Raw genomic sequence first — 19,277 nt, forward strand, 5'->3', positions numbered from 1 at the left:
CTCTGCAAACATCCTGCTATTTAATCCTCTCAATAGCCTCATTATCCCTACCATATACATGAGAAGACTGAGGTTTAAGAGATTTTGAAAGAGGTTAAAGGAATTTTGAAAGTTACCCAGCTGGAAGTGGCAGAATCTGGGTCTAACATGACTCAGTCAGGCTTCAGGATCCGTGCGCTGAGTCTTGATGCAATATTAACTGGACCCAACTCTGGTGCTCTGCAGGAGCAGGCTGGACACATGGCTTATCCCTGGCCACACCAGCTGCCCTTAGGAGGCCAGCTGTGTTTCCTGAGTGAGGTGTCAGAATGAGCAGCTCACACAGATACGTTTTTGCCTATTTTACTAGGCTGTCTGGTGCAAGGGCCTCACCTCGGGTTCTTAGTTGGGTATAGCCGAACCCAGAAGCACCCCCTGGGAGATAAAGGGCCAGCGGCCAGAGCTGTCCCAGATGCCAGTGGCAGGGTGGGATCTTCCTGACCGCTTTGGATCCGGTCTCACCTAAACAGCACAACAAAGCTGGAAGAAATCTAAAAAATTACCTGCTCAGAACCCTCTGTTTAAGAATGGGAACACTCAGACCCATGGTTAGAGGCAGGTACACCAGCTTTGCCAAGTCTGCACCAAGAGTCCAAGGAACTCCCCAGGCCTGACCTGATGCTAGCTCACCCCTGACTACAGCCCCTTCCCCTACAGCTCCAGCCTCTGCCCTCTCCGTTCTCTTCCAGCCTCGGGCCTTCCTACCCTGGGCCTGCCCTTCACAGGTTCAAGACTGTGGTTCAAACAAGCAGGAACATAAATCAGACCTGGGACTTTTTCCCCCTGATGCTTATTTCCCTGCACCCCAGAGACTCTCCACTGAGTGGGCCAGTTGAAGATCTGTTGTTTGATGAGGGCTGCTGCAGGACCAGAGATAGCCACTAGGTGGCAGGCTGTGCACACTTTTTTTTTTTTTTAAAGAATAGGGGTCAATTGTCAGAGCTCTAATTGAAGAGTTCTCCCTGCAGGCCAAGAGAGGGGAAGGAGAAAGGGCTTTCCATTTCGCACGTCCAGGTCAGTTTGGAAGCCATAGCAAATCTTGTAAGATCAAGTCATTAGCACACAGATGCTTCATTAGTTTGATGGTTTCCCAGGGGATCCTTTCCTACTATCCCAGGGAGTGTTCACAGGGGCCAATTGGGAGTGGACGGGAGAGGGCAGAGATGGACATGGCAGGGCAGAAGGGCCTTGTGACCACACCATGGCAGGCCCCCCTGCAGGCCCAGATGCCCAGCCTGGTGCTTCAACCAGCTCATGCAGGAGCATGGCACAATGCAAAGGCGTGGGGCTCCTAAAGGAAGTAGCTCCTCTGTTCCTAAGCTGCTCCAGTGTCGCCGGATGCCCTGGCCTGGTTTCTGAACCCTCACGTTGCAAATGCTTCTGTCCTTTCTCTTGACCAACCTGCCTTGGACAGCGAATTAATTTCTCATGTTGACCTGTATTCTGGAGGGAACCTACCAGTCATCAGAATTAATTATCTTTCTTAATAAAAGTTAATCAGCAATATTAATTATAATTAGACCTCCTGGGTTGCCAATCAGAGTGTTGTGAATGGAGCGTGATGGGCCCGCAGGCCCTGAGCATCCCCTGGGAAGTGATGACATCGGGTTTCCTCCAGACCCGAGGGGCGAGGAGCAGCCCCTGTCCCGAACTGAGTCCGTCAGCAGCAGCCACGCTGGGGCTCAGGTGCAGACAGCCAGCCGGACTCAGTCGCTCCAGCAGCTCCTCAGTGGCACTGGAACATTTATCTGCTCACAGAATAACAGTGTCGGAGGGGCCCTGATGCACCTTACAGAAGACAGAGGGAATTCCAAAGAGGGAGCTGGCTTGCCCAAGGGCCTGCTGCTCGAAAGACCTCTGATGAGGATTTGTTTAATACACTCTTTGTGAAAGTCTAAATGGAGGGACTCTTGGAGGTGACCACCAGTGATCTCCTGGGCACCTGTGAAATCCAAGGTCCTGAACTTCAAGGCTAAAGATCTCTTAGCAGGCGCATCCAGGGATCATCCTGAATTGGAATACCCAGGAATGCTGAGCCAGCATAGGTCCTACTTCTCAGACGAGGTGGGTGCTGGAGCAGGAGCGCGATCCTAATAGCTGGTTTTGGAAGGGTATCGCATTCAGGGCTAGTTCTTAGACCTAGTCTGTGGTGGGCACTCTCTCAGAGAGCTGGCAGGCGAAGGCCTGATGAAGGACACATGGGCAAGCGATACAGAGTGGCAACCTTTGCTGATAAGGACACGGCAGAAGGGCAAAGAAGCACAGAGAGGATGAGAGAAGGAGAAGAGGGAGAAAGGGAATCAGGGTGGGCAGGCAGACGAGTAGAGTGAGAAAGTGAAAGAAAGAATGGGAAAATGAAGGAAGTGAGGAGTAGAGCTGAGAAAGGAGGAGAGGCAAGGAGTGGGAAGGAAGCAAGAAATGCCACTCGACGTGGCACCTGAAATTCTGGAGTGAGCTGTAGCTCTTCACATTACTAACCAGAGTTTAAAGCATCACACCCTGTTCTTTGGCCTCAGTTTTCTCACTAGTGCGACGAGGGGATTCACTTTCAGGTTTCTCAACCAAAATGGTGGGGCTGATAACGGAAGTCTGCTCTCCAGGCCAGAAGCTGGCCTTTGAGGGGAGGACAGATTTGCTCTGTGCAAACCCTGAGCCTTAGGAAAATCAGAATGTGGACACATTGAGAGAGGAGAGGTTCCAAGCAGGAGAGGCTGATGTTAGAAAGAATATAAAGAAAGCACATTTGTATGAAACAGTACAGAATACAAGCAGGAAAATGCTACCTCCCACTAAAGAACAGAAGGTACATGTGTCCCTGAAGGTCGGTCATTAATGTCAGTGGAAATCAACTCGAGGAGTGGAGTTGGGGGCGGCCAGATGCTGGCTGGCCTGGGTTCCAATCCCATTTCAGCACCTATTAGCTGGGCGACCCTGAGCTAGCTAATCAGTCTCTCAGAGCCCAGTGTTCTCACCTGTAAGGTGGGGACAACGAGAGTACATACTTTGCACGTTTGTTCAGTGCCTGGGCCAGGGAGCCCTTGGGAATGGCAAGGGATATTATTACAAGAAAGTCAATGCTGTCTCCTTGGGGAATTTAAGGACATCAGAGACTAGCCCTCCACTTGGATATTCACAGACAGTGTTTGAGATGCCACAGTGACCAGGCAGAGTTTTGTGAGCTTCTCCGTCAGCTGATAAAGCAGGTGGCAGGTGATTTCTTTGTCAGAGGGGCGCCCCAGGCCTCGCCCTTTCCGAGCTCTGGCCAGAACTCCTTCCCTCTCACCTGCCTGTTTATGACGTTTCCACCTGTAGTTTTTGGTGTTGAACTCCTGCTGTGGGAGGGAATTTGGGGGTGCTGACCACGTGCAGTCCAGGCATCTTAACACACACTGTTCAGGACAGTTGGTTATTCCTGACAAGGGCCAGCGATTGGACCAGAGCGTGGCTGCCACCTCCGGGGACGCCTGAGGGCCATACCCCAGGGACTGTGCTTCAGCAGCCCTCAAAGGGCTTGCCTGTGGGGAAAAGCTCCCACAGCCATCTGACATGCGCACTTGAAATCCAGGGTTCTGAACGTCACTTTGCAGGCACAGTCTATTCCTACCTCCTAGCCCCGGGGTGTGTTTACTGGGCTTTTCCTGACGGGCCCACTCATCACAGGTACACACACCCTCTTTCTTCATTCACTGTCTTTGGAACAAGAGAAAAGTTGGAGACGGGACTTCATTGGGCAGGATAGTCCCACCAGCAGGAGCTATGCCGGAGATCAGACTGAGCCTGGGGAATACCCAGCGGTTCTGAGCCTCGAAATTGCGTGGGGAGCTTATTCTCCGGTGGAGGACACAGGAGGGGCTCAGAGGGGAGCCAGAGCAATGACGCGGGGGGGGGGGGGGGCAGCTCTGGCCTCTGGGCCAGCTCGATGTGTGTTTTTCAAGCATGCTCCGGGGAGTCCTGGGGTTTCTGGGAGGGGGCCTCTGTGGGGAAGGGGGCAGGTGTGCAGGGCTGCAAACTCAAGTGCCCCAGAGGCTGTCAGGGACCCAGGGGAAGGCACAGGGGAGGTGCAGACGCCAGCTGCCTGCACGGCCCAGGGCAGCGCTGTGGTTTACTTACATGGCCTTTTACTCTTCATGAATGGCCTATTTTTAGGGAAGTTTTATACAAAATCGAGCAGATAGTACAGAGAGTTCCCATGTAACCCCTCCTCTCTCCTTATAGTTTCCCCCTCATTACCACCTTTCATTGGTATGGTATATTTGTTATATCTGATAAACTAGTACCAGTACATTATTACTCAGTGACACAGGGGCTCGTTCTTTCCGCTGTGTGTTCCGTGGGTTTTGAGAAATGCATAACATGCACCAACCATTGCAGGGTCCCACAGCACAGTCTCATTGACTTAAAAATGCCCTGTGGCCCTGACTGGGGACACTCAGTTGATTGACAATTGTCCTGCAAAGAGAAAGGTTGCCAGTTTGACTCCCAGCCAGGGCATGTGCCTGGGTTGCCGTTTCCAGTTCCCAGTTAGGGGCCTGTGAGAGGCAACAGATTGATGTTTCTCTCTCTCTCTTTCTCCCTTCTTTCTTGTCCCTCTAAAAATAAATAAATAAAGTCTTTAAAAAAAATTCCCCTGCATTCTCCTCTTCATCCTTTCACCCCTCCACCCATCCCCTAGACATTACTGATCTTTTTGCTGTCTCCATAGTTTTGCCTTTTCCAGAATATCATAGTTGGAATCATATAGTGTTTAACCCTTTCAGACTGGCTTCTTTCACTCAGTAACATGCATTTAATTTCCTCCATGTCTTTCTGGCTCGATAATTTGCCTCTTTATCACTGAGTAATATTCCATCACCTGGATGCTCCACAATTTGTTTCCCCATTCACACTTTGAAGGACGTCTTGGGGCAATTATGAACGAAGCCACTGTGAACACCCACGTGCGAGTTTTGGGGTGGACAGGATCCCCAACTCCCTTGGGTATCTCCGTCGGTTCTTCACACTTGTGACAATTTCTCAGACATTTCCCGTGTCTGCTGACTTTGACAGCTCTGAGGAGAACAGGTCAGGTATTTTGTAGACCGTCCCTACATTGGGACTTGCCTGCTGTTTGCCTCATGGTCTGACGGGGTCATGGGTTTTGAGAAGAAGACCAATGAGAGCCATTCCCAGCACATCCTATCAAGCAGACTGTCTGACACCTGCCCCATCCCCCTCCTTCCCAGTGAGAGAGCTCAGCCCCTATCCAAACCCAGTGAGAGGATCGCTCCTGATGGCCCAGACGAAGGCTGCTCTCCTGCCCTGGCCTCTGTCAGGAATGTCTGACTGGGGGCTGGCGAAGGCCAGAGTCACCGACTCTGCCGCCTGAGTAGTGTGGTTGGAAAGAGATAAGGGTGCAGATGGCACCAGAAGGAACCTGCCTTCAAAAGGCAGTGAGCAGGGAGGTGGTGCCCCTGCTGGGTTGTGCCATCATTTGGGGAAACCAGCTCTGGGCTGCCGTCCTCACTGGGGCTGCCCACCTCTGTCTTCACTCTGTGCTGGACAGTCTTTACCAGAGCAGACCGACTCCCCTCTGCCCTCCCACCGACACCCACCCCTCCCTCTCCCCCGCCCCCTCCCACGCTGACCCCTTATTCTCCTTACTCTCCATTCCCACCTGCTGCCGACCCCTTCTTCAGGGCAAGACCAGGGCTTATGTGGTCAGTTGCTTCTCCTGTTGCCATGGCAGCGGGTCTGTGGCGGTCAGGATAAGGGGAGGCCTGAGAGGTTGTGCTCAAACAGGCCTAAAAGGCACCAGCCTGCGTATTTACAGATGATTGAACAGTGAAAGTGAATAGACCCTGCAGCCTGTCACCATTTACAGCAGAAAGAGCTGGCTAAGGGCAGGAAGGAGCCATTTGGGGCCCCAGCCTTGTCAGCAGAATTGTCTTCCTACCTGTTGCTGGAGGGAAGCCGGGGCCCTTCGTGCTGAGATTCAGGCACCTGGGGGAAGGGCTGCGTGTGGCTGAGTGGGTTCCCCGCTGCAGAGTCCACCTGTTGGCCCAAGGAGGAGCTTCATTCACAGTGTTAGCCTGAGTCTGATGGCATGGGACATGCCCTTCATTTAGTTCCCAGGGGGAAAGACCAGCCGTGAATCCGCATACGTGGCATAGGTGGGAAGAAGGAAATGTAGGCGTAGTGACGAGTGTGATGACAGGCCTAAGACACTAATTTTGGGTGGCAGGGTTATAACAGGTAATGTGCGATTTATTCTTTGTGCTCTCCTGGGCTAAGTTTTCCAAATTGAGCATGTATTACTTTCTGCAGTTAGGAAAACATGTTTAAAATGTGATCCAACAATTCTCCAGAAGTGCTTTCTGGTTTCGCTTCCCTTGTTCCAGAGAGATGCTCCACTTCATGTGGGGGGCTGCTCCGCCACCCACCCCGGGACCTGCGCGCCCCCACACGGGGCTCGGGGACAAGGGACCTGCGCGCCCCCACACGGGGCTCGGGGACAAGGCTTCACTGCAGCTCACCTGGGGCTTGGCAGAACGCCCAGAGCATGGTGGGGGGGGGTTCATTTCCCACTTGCCTCCCTGTGTCCCCAGGATGCTGTCACGGGGCAGTTCTGAATCACCTCCCGTGTTCTGATGAGGCTTACTGCTTTCCAGCTAGCCCTACTCAGGAAGCAGCCCCACTCAGGGTGTGTCCACAGGCTGTAAAACTGCTCAGTGGCAGCACAGAATTGGCACGTCAGGAGCAGGGTGCCCCATCCTCCCTGTTGCAGTCACCTGGTCCCTTTTAGGTCAGTGACACCCTGTGGGACAGAGGACCCACGGAGCTGACACCTTTGCATTTCTTGTTACTAAAACGAGGGCTTGCTTCATGAGCTGGGGCTGAGGGCACATGGGCCTGGGAGTTGAAGCCCCACACTCTTCCCCTGGCAGCCCCGTGGGGGCTGTCTGCCTCTCCCCAGCTGCCCTGCTGGTCCCTAGGCCCCAGGAGGAGGACGGGTGCTAGGGCAGCAAGGAGCCCGGCCAGGCACCCGTACCTGCAGTCTGCTGGCCTCCCTGGTCCACCAGGCTTCAAATTCCTTCTGCAGCTTCACCTTGGCTTTATCCATGAGCAGCTGCAAGTGCTCTATCTCCACCTTCAGGGCCTTCAGGCGTGTGAACATTACTTTATACCTGCAGTGGCATCAGAGGAGAGTCTTGAAAGTCACTGGTGGCAGGAAGCGCTGTCCATGGACCTTTAGCTGCCCGTCTGTGCCTCAGTACTGTGCTGGTGATTGGGACTCTAAAGTTGCCCACTGAGGCCAGGGTGTCCTCCCACCACAGAGGAGCAGAGCCGGGCATTTTTGTCCAGGGGGCCCACGGGCCTCCGTGTGGGAGATGAACAACCATCTCCCAGAGTGGCAGCTACCGTTATGGAGCATTTGCGAAAAAGCAGTTGCTGCTCTGGGCACTGGACACACATACGCTCATTCAATCCTCTCCCCAGGATTAGGAAGGAGACACTGTTATGCATCCTATCTGCTGCACAGCTTTGGAACCTCGGGCATGGAGAGGGTAAGTATTATAACTTATTCCATGGCACGGAGGTAACAATGAGAGCAGCCAGGGTGGAGCCCCAGGCCGTCTGGCTCTGGAAGCACGGTCTTCACTGCCTCCCAGTCCACTGGTTCGCCCCTGTGCTGAGGACCAGAAGGGGCAACGCGCTTGTCAGTGCACGAGTGGGTGTGAACCACGCACATTTGGGCGTAGGGCATGCTGCGGTGAGTCAGAAGTCGTCCAGCGGGAAGCACTGAGCCGACCCTGAGGTGGAGAGTGAGGACCAAGGGGTCAGGACGGGGCACAGGAAAGACACAGAGGGATGGATGGGAAAGGAACTGAGAAAAGTAAATGGAGTGAGGGGGACAGCAGACACCTGGGGGGTGAACCCGGGGAGTGGAGAGCAGCCGTGCGGGAGGGCAGTACCAGCTTTCCGGAAGGAGGATGTTGGCAGGAGGAAACAGCACATGGTTATCAGGAGCGACCTGCCCGCCAGTTGCACGGGACCTGGTCCTCAAGTCCCTGGAAGGCAGGGGTGTGTGTGTGTGTGTGTGTGTGTGTGTGGTGTGGGGGCAAGGGTGAACAGGTTTGCTCATGGTACGTGCCTAGCCAGCCTAGGGGTGGCCTGTATTGCAATGATACCATTGGCACCTTGAGAGCAAGGAGGTGACTTGTTTGGTCTCCCCAAATCTCTCCATGGCATGGAGGAAAGAGCAAACGTTTGCTGAATGCACGTACAAATGAATGAACTAAGAAGCTTGACCGAAGTGTTAGTCACAAGCAAGATTCTGTGACCATGCTGCGTACCAGTAGTAATCGCCATGTGTCTGTTTAGGCCTGAGGTTTCTCACTCTGTAATTGAAATCACTGGGGACTCAAAATGGGTACAGGGGGGTATGATGTTCTCAGGATGCTTGCAGACACGTGAGGGAGGCAGACCTCTGTGGTCATATTTCTTGTCTCCCCTAGATGGCAGCAGCAGACAAGGCTGGTTGCTTCGGCAGTGCCAGCCTTGGACCTTGAGCTGGTGAGTGGGCCTACAGCAAAGGGCTCTCCCTTCTTGATACTTCTGCTTCCATCCCAACCTCGCCTGTCCAGGGTTCCCCCTCAAGGGCAGCAACTTCTCCAACTGTTTTAGGACCCAGCTGCTAGGCCCACTTCCCAGGGAAGCTCCAGGCGTGATCCGGGCATAGCTACTCTTTAGACCTTAGGCAGCTCCAGTCTCCCTGGGAACCCTCTGCGGCTGGGGGCAGGGTGGGCAAGGAGAAGAGAAAGGGCACCTTGTCTTTTCTTCCTCCAGTTGTGACCGCAGCTTCTCTTCCAGCTGGTCTGGCCCCGAGCGCGCGGCCATGTTTTCAGAGATACCTGGAGAAGGGAGATCAATGCTCATGGCTTACTTCAATGGGGGAGAAAGGTGAAGGGAAAATGTGATATTTAGGCAGATGATAGAGCCAAATGGATGAAAGGGAACCCTGTGAGTTCCTTCCGGGGCCTCAGGATGGGAGCCCACTTCAGGCCCCTCCTCTGGATGGTGGCCCCTGCTCTGATGGACGCCCCCACGAGGCTCCCGTGACTCTGCTGGTCGGCTGTCCTCACGCCCAATGTCTGTCAGAGGAAGAGGATTCTTCCTCACATGGCTACTAATCCTTTTGCTATTGAGTTCACTCACTTCCTTGGAGTCCCCGGGGAAGATGCAGACTCACACTTCCCCATCCTCTGGTGCAGAGACCTTTGCAAACCAAGATGTTATTAAACCAGCTCCCGTCTTTCTTTGCACCAGCTGAGGGGCTGAAGTCTGTAGTCTTCTGGTTTTGACTTCTCTCTAAAGCCGTGGTTCCCAAGCCTGATTCATCCAGGCATTGCAACAAGGGCCGAGACCCACACTCAGATGCGCTGTCCATAAGACAGGGTGACAGGACTGTGGTGAGGCCTTGGGGAGGGCTGTGTCCCCACGGGTGATGACCCCCACAGCAGGTTGCCGGGCTGCCCGCTCCGGCTGGTGTGGTTACCTGGAACCTGTTCTTTCCTGGCTGGGTGGTGAGGTCTGCTTACCCTCCCAGGAGTCTCTGTGGGGCTGCACTGCATTTTTAGCCTCAGAGAAGGCCCTGCTTTCAACTCCATGCAGGGCAGAACCCACTATGGGCTGGGTGATTTCTCTGAACATGACTAGACTTAATCCTTTTAGTGCCTACCTGAGGTGGTGTTGTTCCCACTTTACAGAGAAGGGCACCGAGGGTCAGAGAGGTTAACTTGCACAAGGCCACATGGGTTTGTTTGATTGCAGGGGTCTTGGATTCAGAAATTCCTTCAATGACATTTCCGATACACGGCCATTCGGTTTCTGCCTAAATGCTTACTTCCATTGGTGGGGAGCTCACTACTTCCTATGATAGCACATTTCACTGTGGGCAGCTCTGTTTTCCCTACGAGCTGAGGCCTGCCACACTAACTTCTTTTCACCTCTATTTTGGATCTTTGGAACAGTATAGCATGTCCTCCTAATGTGATAGTTCTTTAAATATCTTAATAACAACAACAACAAGATACCACATATGTCTGGAGCGATATTCTCAGGCTGACTCTGCCCTCACCCAAGGTCTCAGTGACAGTTGACTTTCTAACTGATCTTAAGTCCAGAGTCTAAACCTGGACCTAACACTCCCGTACGTGTGAGAGGGACTGGGCAGAGAGGGGCTCTCCTTGCTGTGAAAAGATCATGCTCTTTATTTCCACAGCAGGTGAATTACTACCTGACCATGTATCGAGGGCCTTCGTATGCCAGGTTCTGCCCAGTGCTCTGCATGTCTCATTGTCAATTCTCAAACAGCCAGGCAGGGGAGGCGTTACTGTCTCACTCCAGTTAGACTGGGGGCTCAGAAAGGGCTGTGACTAACCCAGGGACCCAGCTAGTACGTGGCGGAGCTGGTTCTGAAGAGCTGAACGTTGACACCAGGCAGCCTTCCCAGCAGCTTTGTCACGGTTTTGGCCATGTCAGCTTCCCATTGGCCATTGCTAGGCTTGAGGTCAGTGGAAACACTTCTCATGTTTTTAGGAGTGGCTGTCAAAACACGTCCTGTCTCAGTGTGATTGTCATTCTGACCCCAAACGCGACGTGCCCGTTTACTGGGGTTCGGTCTGTTGAGAGGCCCTTACTCTGTCCTGTGCTTATTCTCCCCTGACTGTTGTTTTTGTCGTCACCTAATTCATTGTTAAGTGTGTTCGGCAGATTAGGATTCTGTCCTTTATCTTCCCTGTTGCTTTCTATCCCTGTGTCAAGTGACAGCTGTCATTTGTAAAGTGATGGAGCAAGCGTCTGACTCCATCGTTGACACACAGGAGACGTTTCTTAAACTTCCCAACAGAAGACCACACTGTCACCCACGCTGGTGCATTTTACTGGCCCCAAGGAGCCAGACTGCCTGTCCGTGTAGCCACGTGCCCCAAGCATAGCCCCCACGACAGGGACCGGCCCTTCTGCTCTTTGCATCTCGCCTACTTTGTTCACGGGCAGGATGCCCTCGGTGCTCTCGGTGTTCACTGGCCCTCGTCCTCTGGAGAATGTCAGCCGTGAGAAACTGAAGAAAGTGTCTTAGCACCAAACTGATACCGGTAGGACTTGAAATGGACAGAATATTTCCTCTTCACAGTTTCAGAAATGGGCAAATGTATCTTCCAGCCTCTTAAAAACAAAAGCTGTGAATCTGTTTCCTTCTTTTAATACATTTGAGCACCCCACCAAGACAACCTCTTAGAAATCCAGTGAAGTCCCTCCTCTGTGGGGACTGGCTGGGCGTTCTGCAGGCACACACTGCACGACTGGACACTGGGGGCTGGGCTCCTGGGGCTGTCCAGGGGAGTCTCATCCAGTGTCCCCCCCGCCCCCAGGGGGTCTCAAGGGGCCTCGGGCCTGGCTGAGGGAGGACAGAGGCCGAGATGCGCTGGCTGCCCCAGCTTGAGCCCCGAGCCCTGTGCAGGAGAGGGGCTCTTGCCCCACCCTGTGGCCGGCTGTCTTTTCCTGGAGCCCTTGCAGGTGCCCCTAGCAGGTCAGAGTTGTGGGTGTGCTGGAAACCTGAGGGCATCCAGGGGCCTAGGGCAGGGAGAGCATTCTGAAGGCAGCTGACGAAGAATGGAAGATGATGTTGGCTACTGTGTGGGGGGCATGCCCTTGGCCACACTCACTGTGCTGCCTCATTCATTCTTGTCATTCTAGCCAGCAGATATCATCACCTCCGTTTTCCAGGCAAGGAGGCCAAGGCTCAGGGTGACCAGGTGGCTTGCTCAATGCCATAAAGCTACCAAATAGCAGAGCCAGCCTTTGAATCCAGGACTAGCCATCCATTCACTTATGTAACAAATGTTTATGAGTGTTGATGTGGGCCCACTCCTGTGCCAGGGCAGCCTACTGTGGAGGGCAGACATTAAACCACCCCAAAACTGAGTCTGTGGTGGAATGCCAGGGGCTGAGAGCTTCTGCAAGGAAAGAGAAAGCTGGGTGCAGGTTGGAGGGCAGCCATACTAGGCAAGAAGTCAGGGGCCTCTCTGAGGAGGGGACATTTGAGCAGAGCCCTGAATGAAGAGCGAGAACAGAGTGCAGAATTCAGGGTGGAGAGTAGAGCAGCAAGTACAAAGGGCCTGAGGGGCGTCTGCTGGTGCATCTGAGAACAGTGGGAAGGCCAGTACGTCAGAGTGTGGCCCCTTCTCCCTGGCGTGATTTTGGCATGTGAGAGCGATCACTAAAACTCCTCTTCCAACTTCTCCATTCTTCTCTGACCCCCCCCTCCACACACAGGGCAAGGGAGAGAGTGGTGGGAGCTGAGGCCAGTGAGGAAACTGAGCCCAGATCACACAGGACCTTGTAGTCATGGTCAGGGATTTGGCTTGGAGAGAAACCAGAAGCTGGAGGGTTTTGAGTAGAGGAATAGCTTGATCTATTCCTTTGGTAGCTAAGTCGAGCAGGTTTTTTTGCTGAGCAAGACAAAGCTACTTCAAACTGAAGAATAGTTCATGTGCGGTGGCGCCAGCGTGCTGTAGACCCGTCAGTGATCTAGGAGAGAAAGCTGGGGCACGGAACCTCGGCAGCCAGAATGAGGGCACAGCATACCCCCAGGACACAAGCCATCTGCCTGGTCACGACACCCAAACGGGGCTCTTGCCCAAGTTGCTGTTTGCTTAGTGAAATGCACTGTAACCCCACCAGGAGACAGCCCCTGGCTGCATCTGATGCTTTTGGCTGCTTGGCCTTTCTGACGAGAAATAGGGGCTGGGAACTAAAGGGAAGTGAATAAAAGCACTGAGCAGAAGAGCAGAGGAGGAGGGAGTTACTAACGAGTGTTTGGGCTTTGTCGGTCTCTGTGCCTGTGGGACTGCTGCCAGAGACAGGGCCTCCAGCCACCTGACAGGAGCACACAGAGCCCTCCTTTCAAGCATGGGGTTCTGGCTGGGACAGGGGCACAGGAGGTCACAGCCCCGAGTGGCCTCCGAGGTCACACTGTGAATCTGTATGGGCAGTCGGCTCCAAAGCAACACAAAAGCAAGAAGGAAGGGCTTTATGCCGGTGGCTGTGGATCTGAATGTCACACTCGGAGGAAGCTCTGAGCTGTGAAATAGTAACTGAAACTTCAAACAGGGCACACGTGGTCCCAGGCTGGCCCTGCCTCTGCAGTGTCAGGTCTTCAGGGGCCAGCAACACACGGAGGACGGGCCCCTGGCCAGGAAGGCCAGCCTCCTGTGTGCCCCCGTGCTCCCTCCCGCCTGGCGTGATTTCAGAGGCACTGGAGAGATCACTATAACTCCTCTTCACACACACGCACACACACACACAGACTCTCCTGTGCAGTTATTTAATGTCTGAGGTGTGCAGAATTTCCTTTCTTTGGTCAGGGTCTCTCAGCTGGGGGTGCCCACGGGGGTCACTTACAGAGTCTGCAAAAACACAGGCAGCCGAGCCCCACCCAGACCTACTGAGTTAGAGTTCGCCTGTACGTTCCCTCGTGAACCCTTTTTTTAAATCAAAATATTTATAACCATAAGCATTTATTTGGTAAATGCTAAAGCAACTAAATAAGCAAAACCCAAGACAGTCAGGGAAGAATTGACAGGCAAATTAGCATTTGGTCTTTGTCACATAATTTAAATTAAATAATCAATAATTACATGCTGGAACAGAATGATATTATTGATAAGGTTGATTTAAGTGCCATCAGTGGAAATCTCCTACAAAGACAACACATGTACTCTCACTCAGCCAATACAAACCTAAAATAAATTGTCATGTGAAAGACTCCATAATTTAAAAAATCAAGATGAACTATATTGGGATCGAATTATCGGATTACACTATTCTGAAAGGAAAAGCTGACTGATAAGTTTAAGCAACAATCAAGGTTATTAATAAATGTAAAATAACACTGTGGCTAATTAATCTCGTTTTACATTATCTCCCTGGAGACTTCTGATGCTCACCCCGTGTTAAGAAACGCCGTTGAAGGCTCCGAGCCCTGTTTCAAAGCAAGTGCTTCATCAGGATACAGCCGGGTGCAGAGCTGCCGAAGGTTGGGGAGGGCGGTGTATGAGCTGGCGTGTCCCTCTGGGCCCTGCCCGCCTGCTAGATCTGTGGGAGCCACTGTGGAGAAAAGGGGCCTCGGAGTTCGCAGCGAGAAAGTGCGCTTTCTGTGGGGCTGGATCTGCCTGCACCGGCCCTTGTGGGTGGTGGATAAAAGCTGAATAACGATATCCACTGTGTGGTTGCTCCATGGATCAGGGACTCCATGTGTCTTATATAATTATCACAACCCCCACTGCGGATGAGTTCCGACAGGAGAAGTAATCTGCTCAGGATCACCTCACTGGTGGGTACAGCTGAAGTCAGGAACTGGCTTTATCTAACTTCAAAGCCTGTGCTTTTTCCTCTGTAAGTGAATCCAATAATGAAGGAAGCCACAGGGCAGATCATTGAAGTTGGTCTTGACTTGTCCTTGGTATTCGAAGGTGATGCTCTTTTCCTTGGATGCCTTTCAGATCTGGGGCTTGGGCAGAGAGAAAGCCTCAGTTTCTTCCTGAGTGCTGGCCTTTGAAAGCTGCCCTTTCCTAACAAAACCGTGGCCTGCATCCTCACTCCACCTGGCATTTGCAGCTCGCCTGCCCCTCTCCAAGTTCAGACCCCGGAACGCCCAGGGCCAGCCTGCTGTACCCACCTCCTTGAAAGGAAACATTGACTCTCAATCAGAATGGCAACACTGACAGCACCAGAGCTGAATGTGGGTTTCCACAGAGCAAAGGCTGCAGGCCCCGACGTGGCAGTCCTTGGCCAGTGCTGCGTGGGAGGAGGCCGTGAGTTATGTGGCTCTTCCGTGGCAGGCAGACCTCAGAGCCAGGGCAGCCCTCCCGCTGGTCGCCTCAGCTCTCCAGCACATGATTCATTCGCTGAACACCCTCTCTGGGCCTCCTTGGGGCTAAGCTGTCTCACAGAACAGTAGATCACTCGGCCGCACCTTGTTTGAGGAGTCAAAGTGTCCATTCTTGTGGAGATTAATGGTGTCAGTGGCTCAATGACCATGATGGTCGGCAGCTCAGAGGGAAAGAGTCTGGCTTCCCAATCAGGCCATTTCCTGTTTAATGGCTCAAATTTATTGTCAGCTGAAGTGATCACACGCTAACGGGGGCTCAGCACCACCATCGGTCTTGGTGCTGATTCTCCGAAACAGCAGAGCTGCCCGTGGCCTGCTCAGACTGAAGGGCTTGAAGAACAACATCCTGCAGGCACATGGCTGGGACTGATAACGGCACACTCACAGCCCCCCCGCCACAAGCCCCACACTCACTGCCTTCCACGCAGGGAGAACAGGGCACTCTCTAGAGAGGACACAGCCCTGCTTCTGAGCAATCACGATGGTTTGGCATGCCAGTTCAGAGCAAAGACACGCCCAGACACCCCCTAATAGAAGGCCGTCTGCCATCTCTTTCTGCCTGAGGCACCTGTTACCTCCCCTGCTGCTACTCTAGGCCTTGCTGCCTGAGATCACGCCCCTGGGATGCTGGCTTCCCTCCTTCACCCCCTCCCCTTCCCCATCTTGTTCCCTGGGGAGGACGTGGACCCCAGAGGGTTAGCGTGCACCAGGGTCAGTGAACTTGCAGGCAATATGAGGGAGACCTGGGGCATACGGCATACCCAGGAAAGCCATTTTTAGTCTTGTTACTTGCTTTAGTTCACACAGGTTCCCTTCCATGGCCACCTCTGTTCTCACTCTCCCCTATCTCTTCACAGCCCTTTCTGCTTTAACCCAAGATCTACCGTTTGGCTTCTAGTCAGCATTTCTCTGGTGGCAGCCACTCAGAGCCTGGCTTGGTGACACTCTTACCAAAGCTTGTAGTGCTTCTTCTCCCACCCATGTTGGCCCTCCAGGGGCAGGTTTGTCCTGAGGCTGCCCCTGCCTGCTCTCCGGCCCACTGTGACTTCCTCACGCCTCAGTGGGAAGCATGTTCGAATCTGAACTCAGAATCCAGTCCCTTGGCAATTCTACCCTCTCTCACTCCAGCCTCACTGGCTCATGGTGACCACAAGCCCCGGTCCCAGCGGCTATTTAGAGACATTAGCAGGAACCTTGGCATCTCTAAAACCCAGTCACATCTTTGTCACACAGGACCCAGCCAATCAGGAGTGTTCTCAGGACACACATAACCTTTCAGGGAAGACAGTTTCTGTTGTGCCTGCAAGAGTGAGCCGGGCCGTTCCCCCGAGAAATGCCTCTGAGGGTTCCGGTCAGTGGGGTCTGGGTGATTGTCTTGATTGGCTTATAAGAGAAATTTCAGGACCATCAGGAACTGAGTTGAGGACTCTTCACCAAACCATCTCCTTCCACTCTTGGAAAATGTACCTGTGACTAGACAATTTGTAAGTTAATACGTTCATCTGGCAAAAGTGTGTTATATACAGTCAAAAGCTCTGAGACAGACCTCACAGTGGAATTGGTACATTTTCCAAGTAAGGTGGCAAAAGGTGGTTAGACAACCAAAGTACCCACGTCAGTGTTGGAAAGGACTGAGAGGGATTTTCGAAGAGGATTTCATTAAAGAGAGCTAGCACTTGCCCTAAGCCTGCCTTATCTTCCGCACTGGGCGATGTGTGTGGAGGGCCTTCTCCCTCTCTCAAAAGTAGTCATGGGGCTCTGAGCTGGCTCCAAGGAGACCACTTGGAAAGCTTGGTAAGAGTTTTCAGGCAGGACAGTGAGAAGCTAGGGAAGTTCCTGGGCAAGTGGAACAGGGAAACTGAGACAGCTGAGCACAATGGCCTGAGCAGTTTACAGCCAGGGGCAGAGAGATGGCAGGGGGCACAACTGGGAAAAACAGGGACCTCACCCCCAGGGTAACCTCTCCTGCCCTGGCCTTTCCTCCCTGGAAGTGACATCTAGGCCCCAGCTGTGTTTTAGCTCCAGGCCCAGAAAAGCTGCAAAACCAGGTGGGGAAGCCAGAACCGATGCAATGACTAAAGACCCCCTGCCCTGGAGTTGACCAGTCAGTGGAGACCACGACCCTGAGAGAGCACACCTGGAGAATGGATGGCTGTTCTGCTGCAGCCCTCCCCCGAGACCTCCCCCAAGAGTGATAAAGGCCTTAAGACAAAGGACTCAGGTCTTGCATTCTCCGGGAAGCAGGCCTCCCCATTCCCTTCTTCTTCCCCCACTTCTTTTCCCGGGGACACGAGTCGGGAAAGGCAATGGGCAGCTGGCAGCTGGTCCCAGGCTAATCTCCTAAACCCTGTCCCCGAAGCCCCCTTTGCTGTGACTTCCCAGTGAGCCACGGCAGCCCAGCCAAGGCTCTCCTGTTGCTTCTTCTATGCTAGCCCTTCCTTGTCTTACTGTTAACAGCTTTAATAAATGGATTCTCATAGTCATAAAAAAAAGAGTCCTTGGGAGTGTGCATGTGTTTGTGTGCACACACATGTGCCCAGTGGACTGATGTCTGATTCCCACTCAGGAATGGGACAGAGGGGGCAGGGTCTGCCCTCAGAGAGGGCAGGGTCTGGGCTGATGGCATGCTGGGAGCGAACAGAGACCTGCTGCTGTGTTCCTGTGGACCTGGCGTGGGCTACAGGCTATGAGCACGGAAGAGAGGGTATGGTCACCCAAGTAAGCCGGTAAACGAGTAACAACCAGCTCTCTGAAAACAAACAAATGAACACCCTGATTTGTAGTGGTAGCCAATTTTGTGGTGTATATACTCCCATCATGGCCAATTTTATTGTAATTAATTACTTTATTTTTAAAAGATTTTAATTAATTTTTAGAAAGAGGGGAAGGGAGGGAGAAAGAGATGGAGAGGAAACACCGATGTGAGAGAGAAACATAGATTGGTTGCTTCTTGTGCGTACCTCAGCCAAGGGACCAAACCTGCAACCCAGGCCTGTGCCCCTATCGGGGATCAAACCAGTGACCTTTCACTTTGTGGGACGCTGCCCAACCAACTGAGTCACATCACTCAGGGCATCATGACCCATTTTAAGCTACCAACTCGATGTTCCTGAATTTGGACCAGGGAAGAGATACACACAGTTCTCATGAGCCAGTATGAGCTGGCTACTACCCACTTAGACTCTCTAGCACATGACTTGACTCAGATCCTTTTTAATAGCGCCACCTAGAGGGGCAATGGGACCTTAGTAGAAAAAAGCCTGGCAGTGGACCACAGGGGGCCTGGGGGCTATGCATCGGATCTATTCCATTTGCTTCTCCAGATCCACCCTCCACCCTCTTCCACTCTTCTGCTACTTGCCCCAGGAAGCTGGCTGGTAGAACACTGCACTTCCTTACCCCTTGCCTCTGGCTGGGCTCAGCCAGTGGGGAACACAGGCAAGCGACTGGGGGCTGGGAGGAGAAAGAGGCTGAGGCAGTTCTTTCTCTGGACATCTCTGCAGGTACCATGAGCTGGATGTGCTGCTTGACCTAAGATCACAGCTCCTGTCAGATGGTTAGAGCCTTTCTGTGTTCAGGTCCTGGTACCTGCTCACTTCTCTTGCTCCCTGGATGTCTAGGGGTGGCGATGCTTCCTGCTTTGCTGCTACTACTATGTCTGGGCTGCGGTGGTCTCCCTTCCAATTCCCCTGCACTGCTCCCATCTTTGTCCACAGACCCGTTTGCAACTCTCTTCCTAACACCTAATTTGAGTCCTGCCACCTGCTTCCTGTTTGAACCTTCACTCACACAAGTTCAAAAATGAAGATTAATCAGAATCAAATTGGGTTTTGCTTTTTACTACTATTATCACAACGATTCCAATGACACAGTAATTTTATTTGATCTCTGAACTGTGGGAATCGAATCCTTTTTAGAGTTCTGGAAATTATTATAGACCATTTCAAAAACAAACAATTTTGGAGAATTATATAAATAACATGCATGTACCACCCCTGTATTTTGAAAAATCGAAATAGTTAGCTATAGTTGCTTCAGTTTTTGTTTTTGACCTTGAACATTGCAGAGCTGGCAGAAAGCTTCCTTGGTGCCCTCCCCAGCTCCTAAGACACGCCGCCCCCTTTTATATTCTCACCCTATATATTTAATTCCCTTAAACATGACTTAGCTAGTTCTTATGGAGAGGTGGTGGCATAGGTGTTCTTTTTGGAAATATTTGTTGGACTGAGTACCTGCATGTAAATATTTTGTGTATCTTTCTGGATTTATGTTATCTTTGACAACAAAATGTACAAAGCTCCCACCC

At 52.5% G+C, this 19,277-nt stretch overlaps 1 protein-coding gene across 3 annotated transcripts in view; it reads right to left on the reverse strand.

Annotated features, from left to right (window-relative positions):
• Positions 1-19,277, reverse strand: part of KIF6 (kinesin family member 6) — a 427,352-nt gene that overhangs the window by 12,258 nt on the left and 395,817 nt on the right. For all 3 annotated transcript variants that reach the window (XR_005067343.1, XM_037052020.1, XM_037052033.1), the window contains 3 exons: positions 8,846-8,930; positions 7,067-7,202; positions 5,972-6,069 (listed from right to left, as the gene is read on the reverse strand). Coding sequence is in view for 2 of the 3 variants with exons in the window: in XM_037052020.1 (XP_036907915.1) it covers positions 5,972-6,069; positions 7,067-7,202; positions 8,846-8,930 (319 nt within the window). In the remaining variant the exon portion in view is untranslated. The remainder of the gene's footprint in view (positions 1-5,971; positions 6,070-7,066; positions 7,203-8,845; positions 8,931-19,277) is intronic.

The sequence above is a fragment of the Sturnira hondurensis genome, unplaced genomic scaffold, assembly GCF_014824575.4.
Source record: "Sturnira hondurensis isolate 20B ecotype Veracruz unplaced genomic scaffold, ASM1482457v3 Scaffold0000880, whole genome shotgun sequence".
NCBI lineage: Eukaryota > Metazoa > Chordata > Mammalia > Chiroptera > Phyllostomidae > Sturnira > Sturnira hondurensis.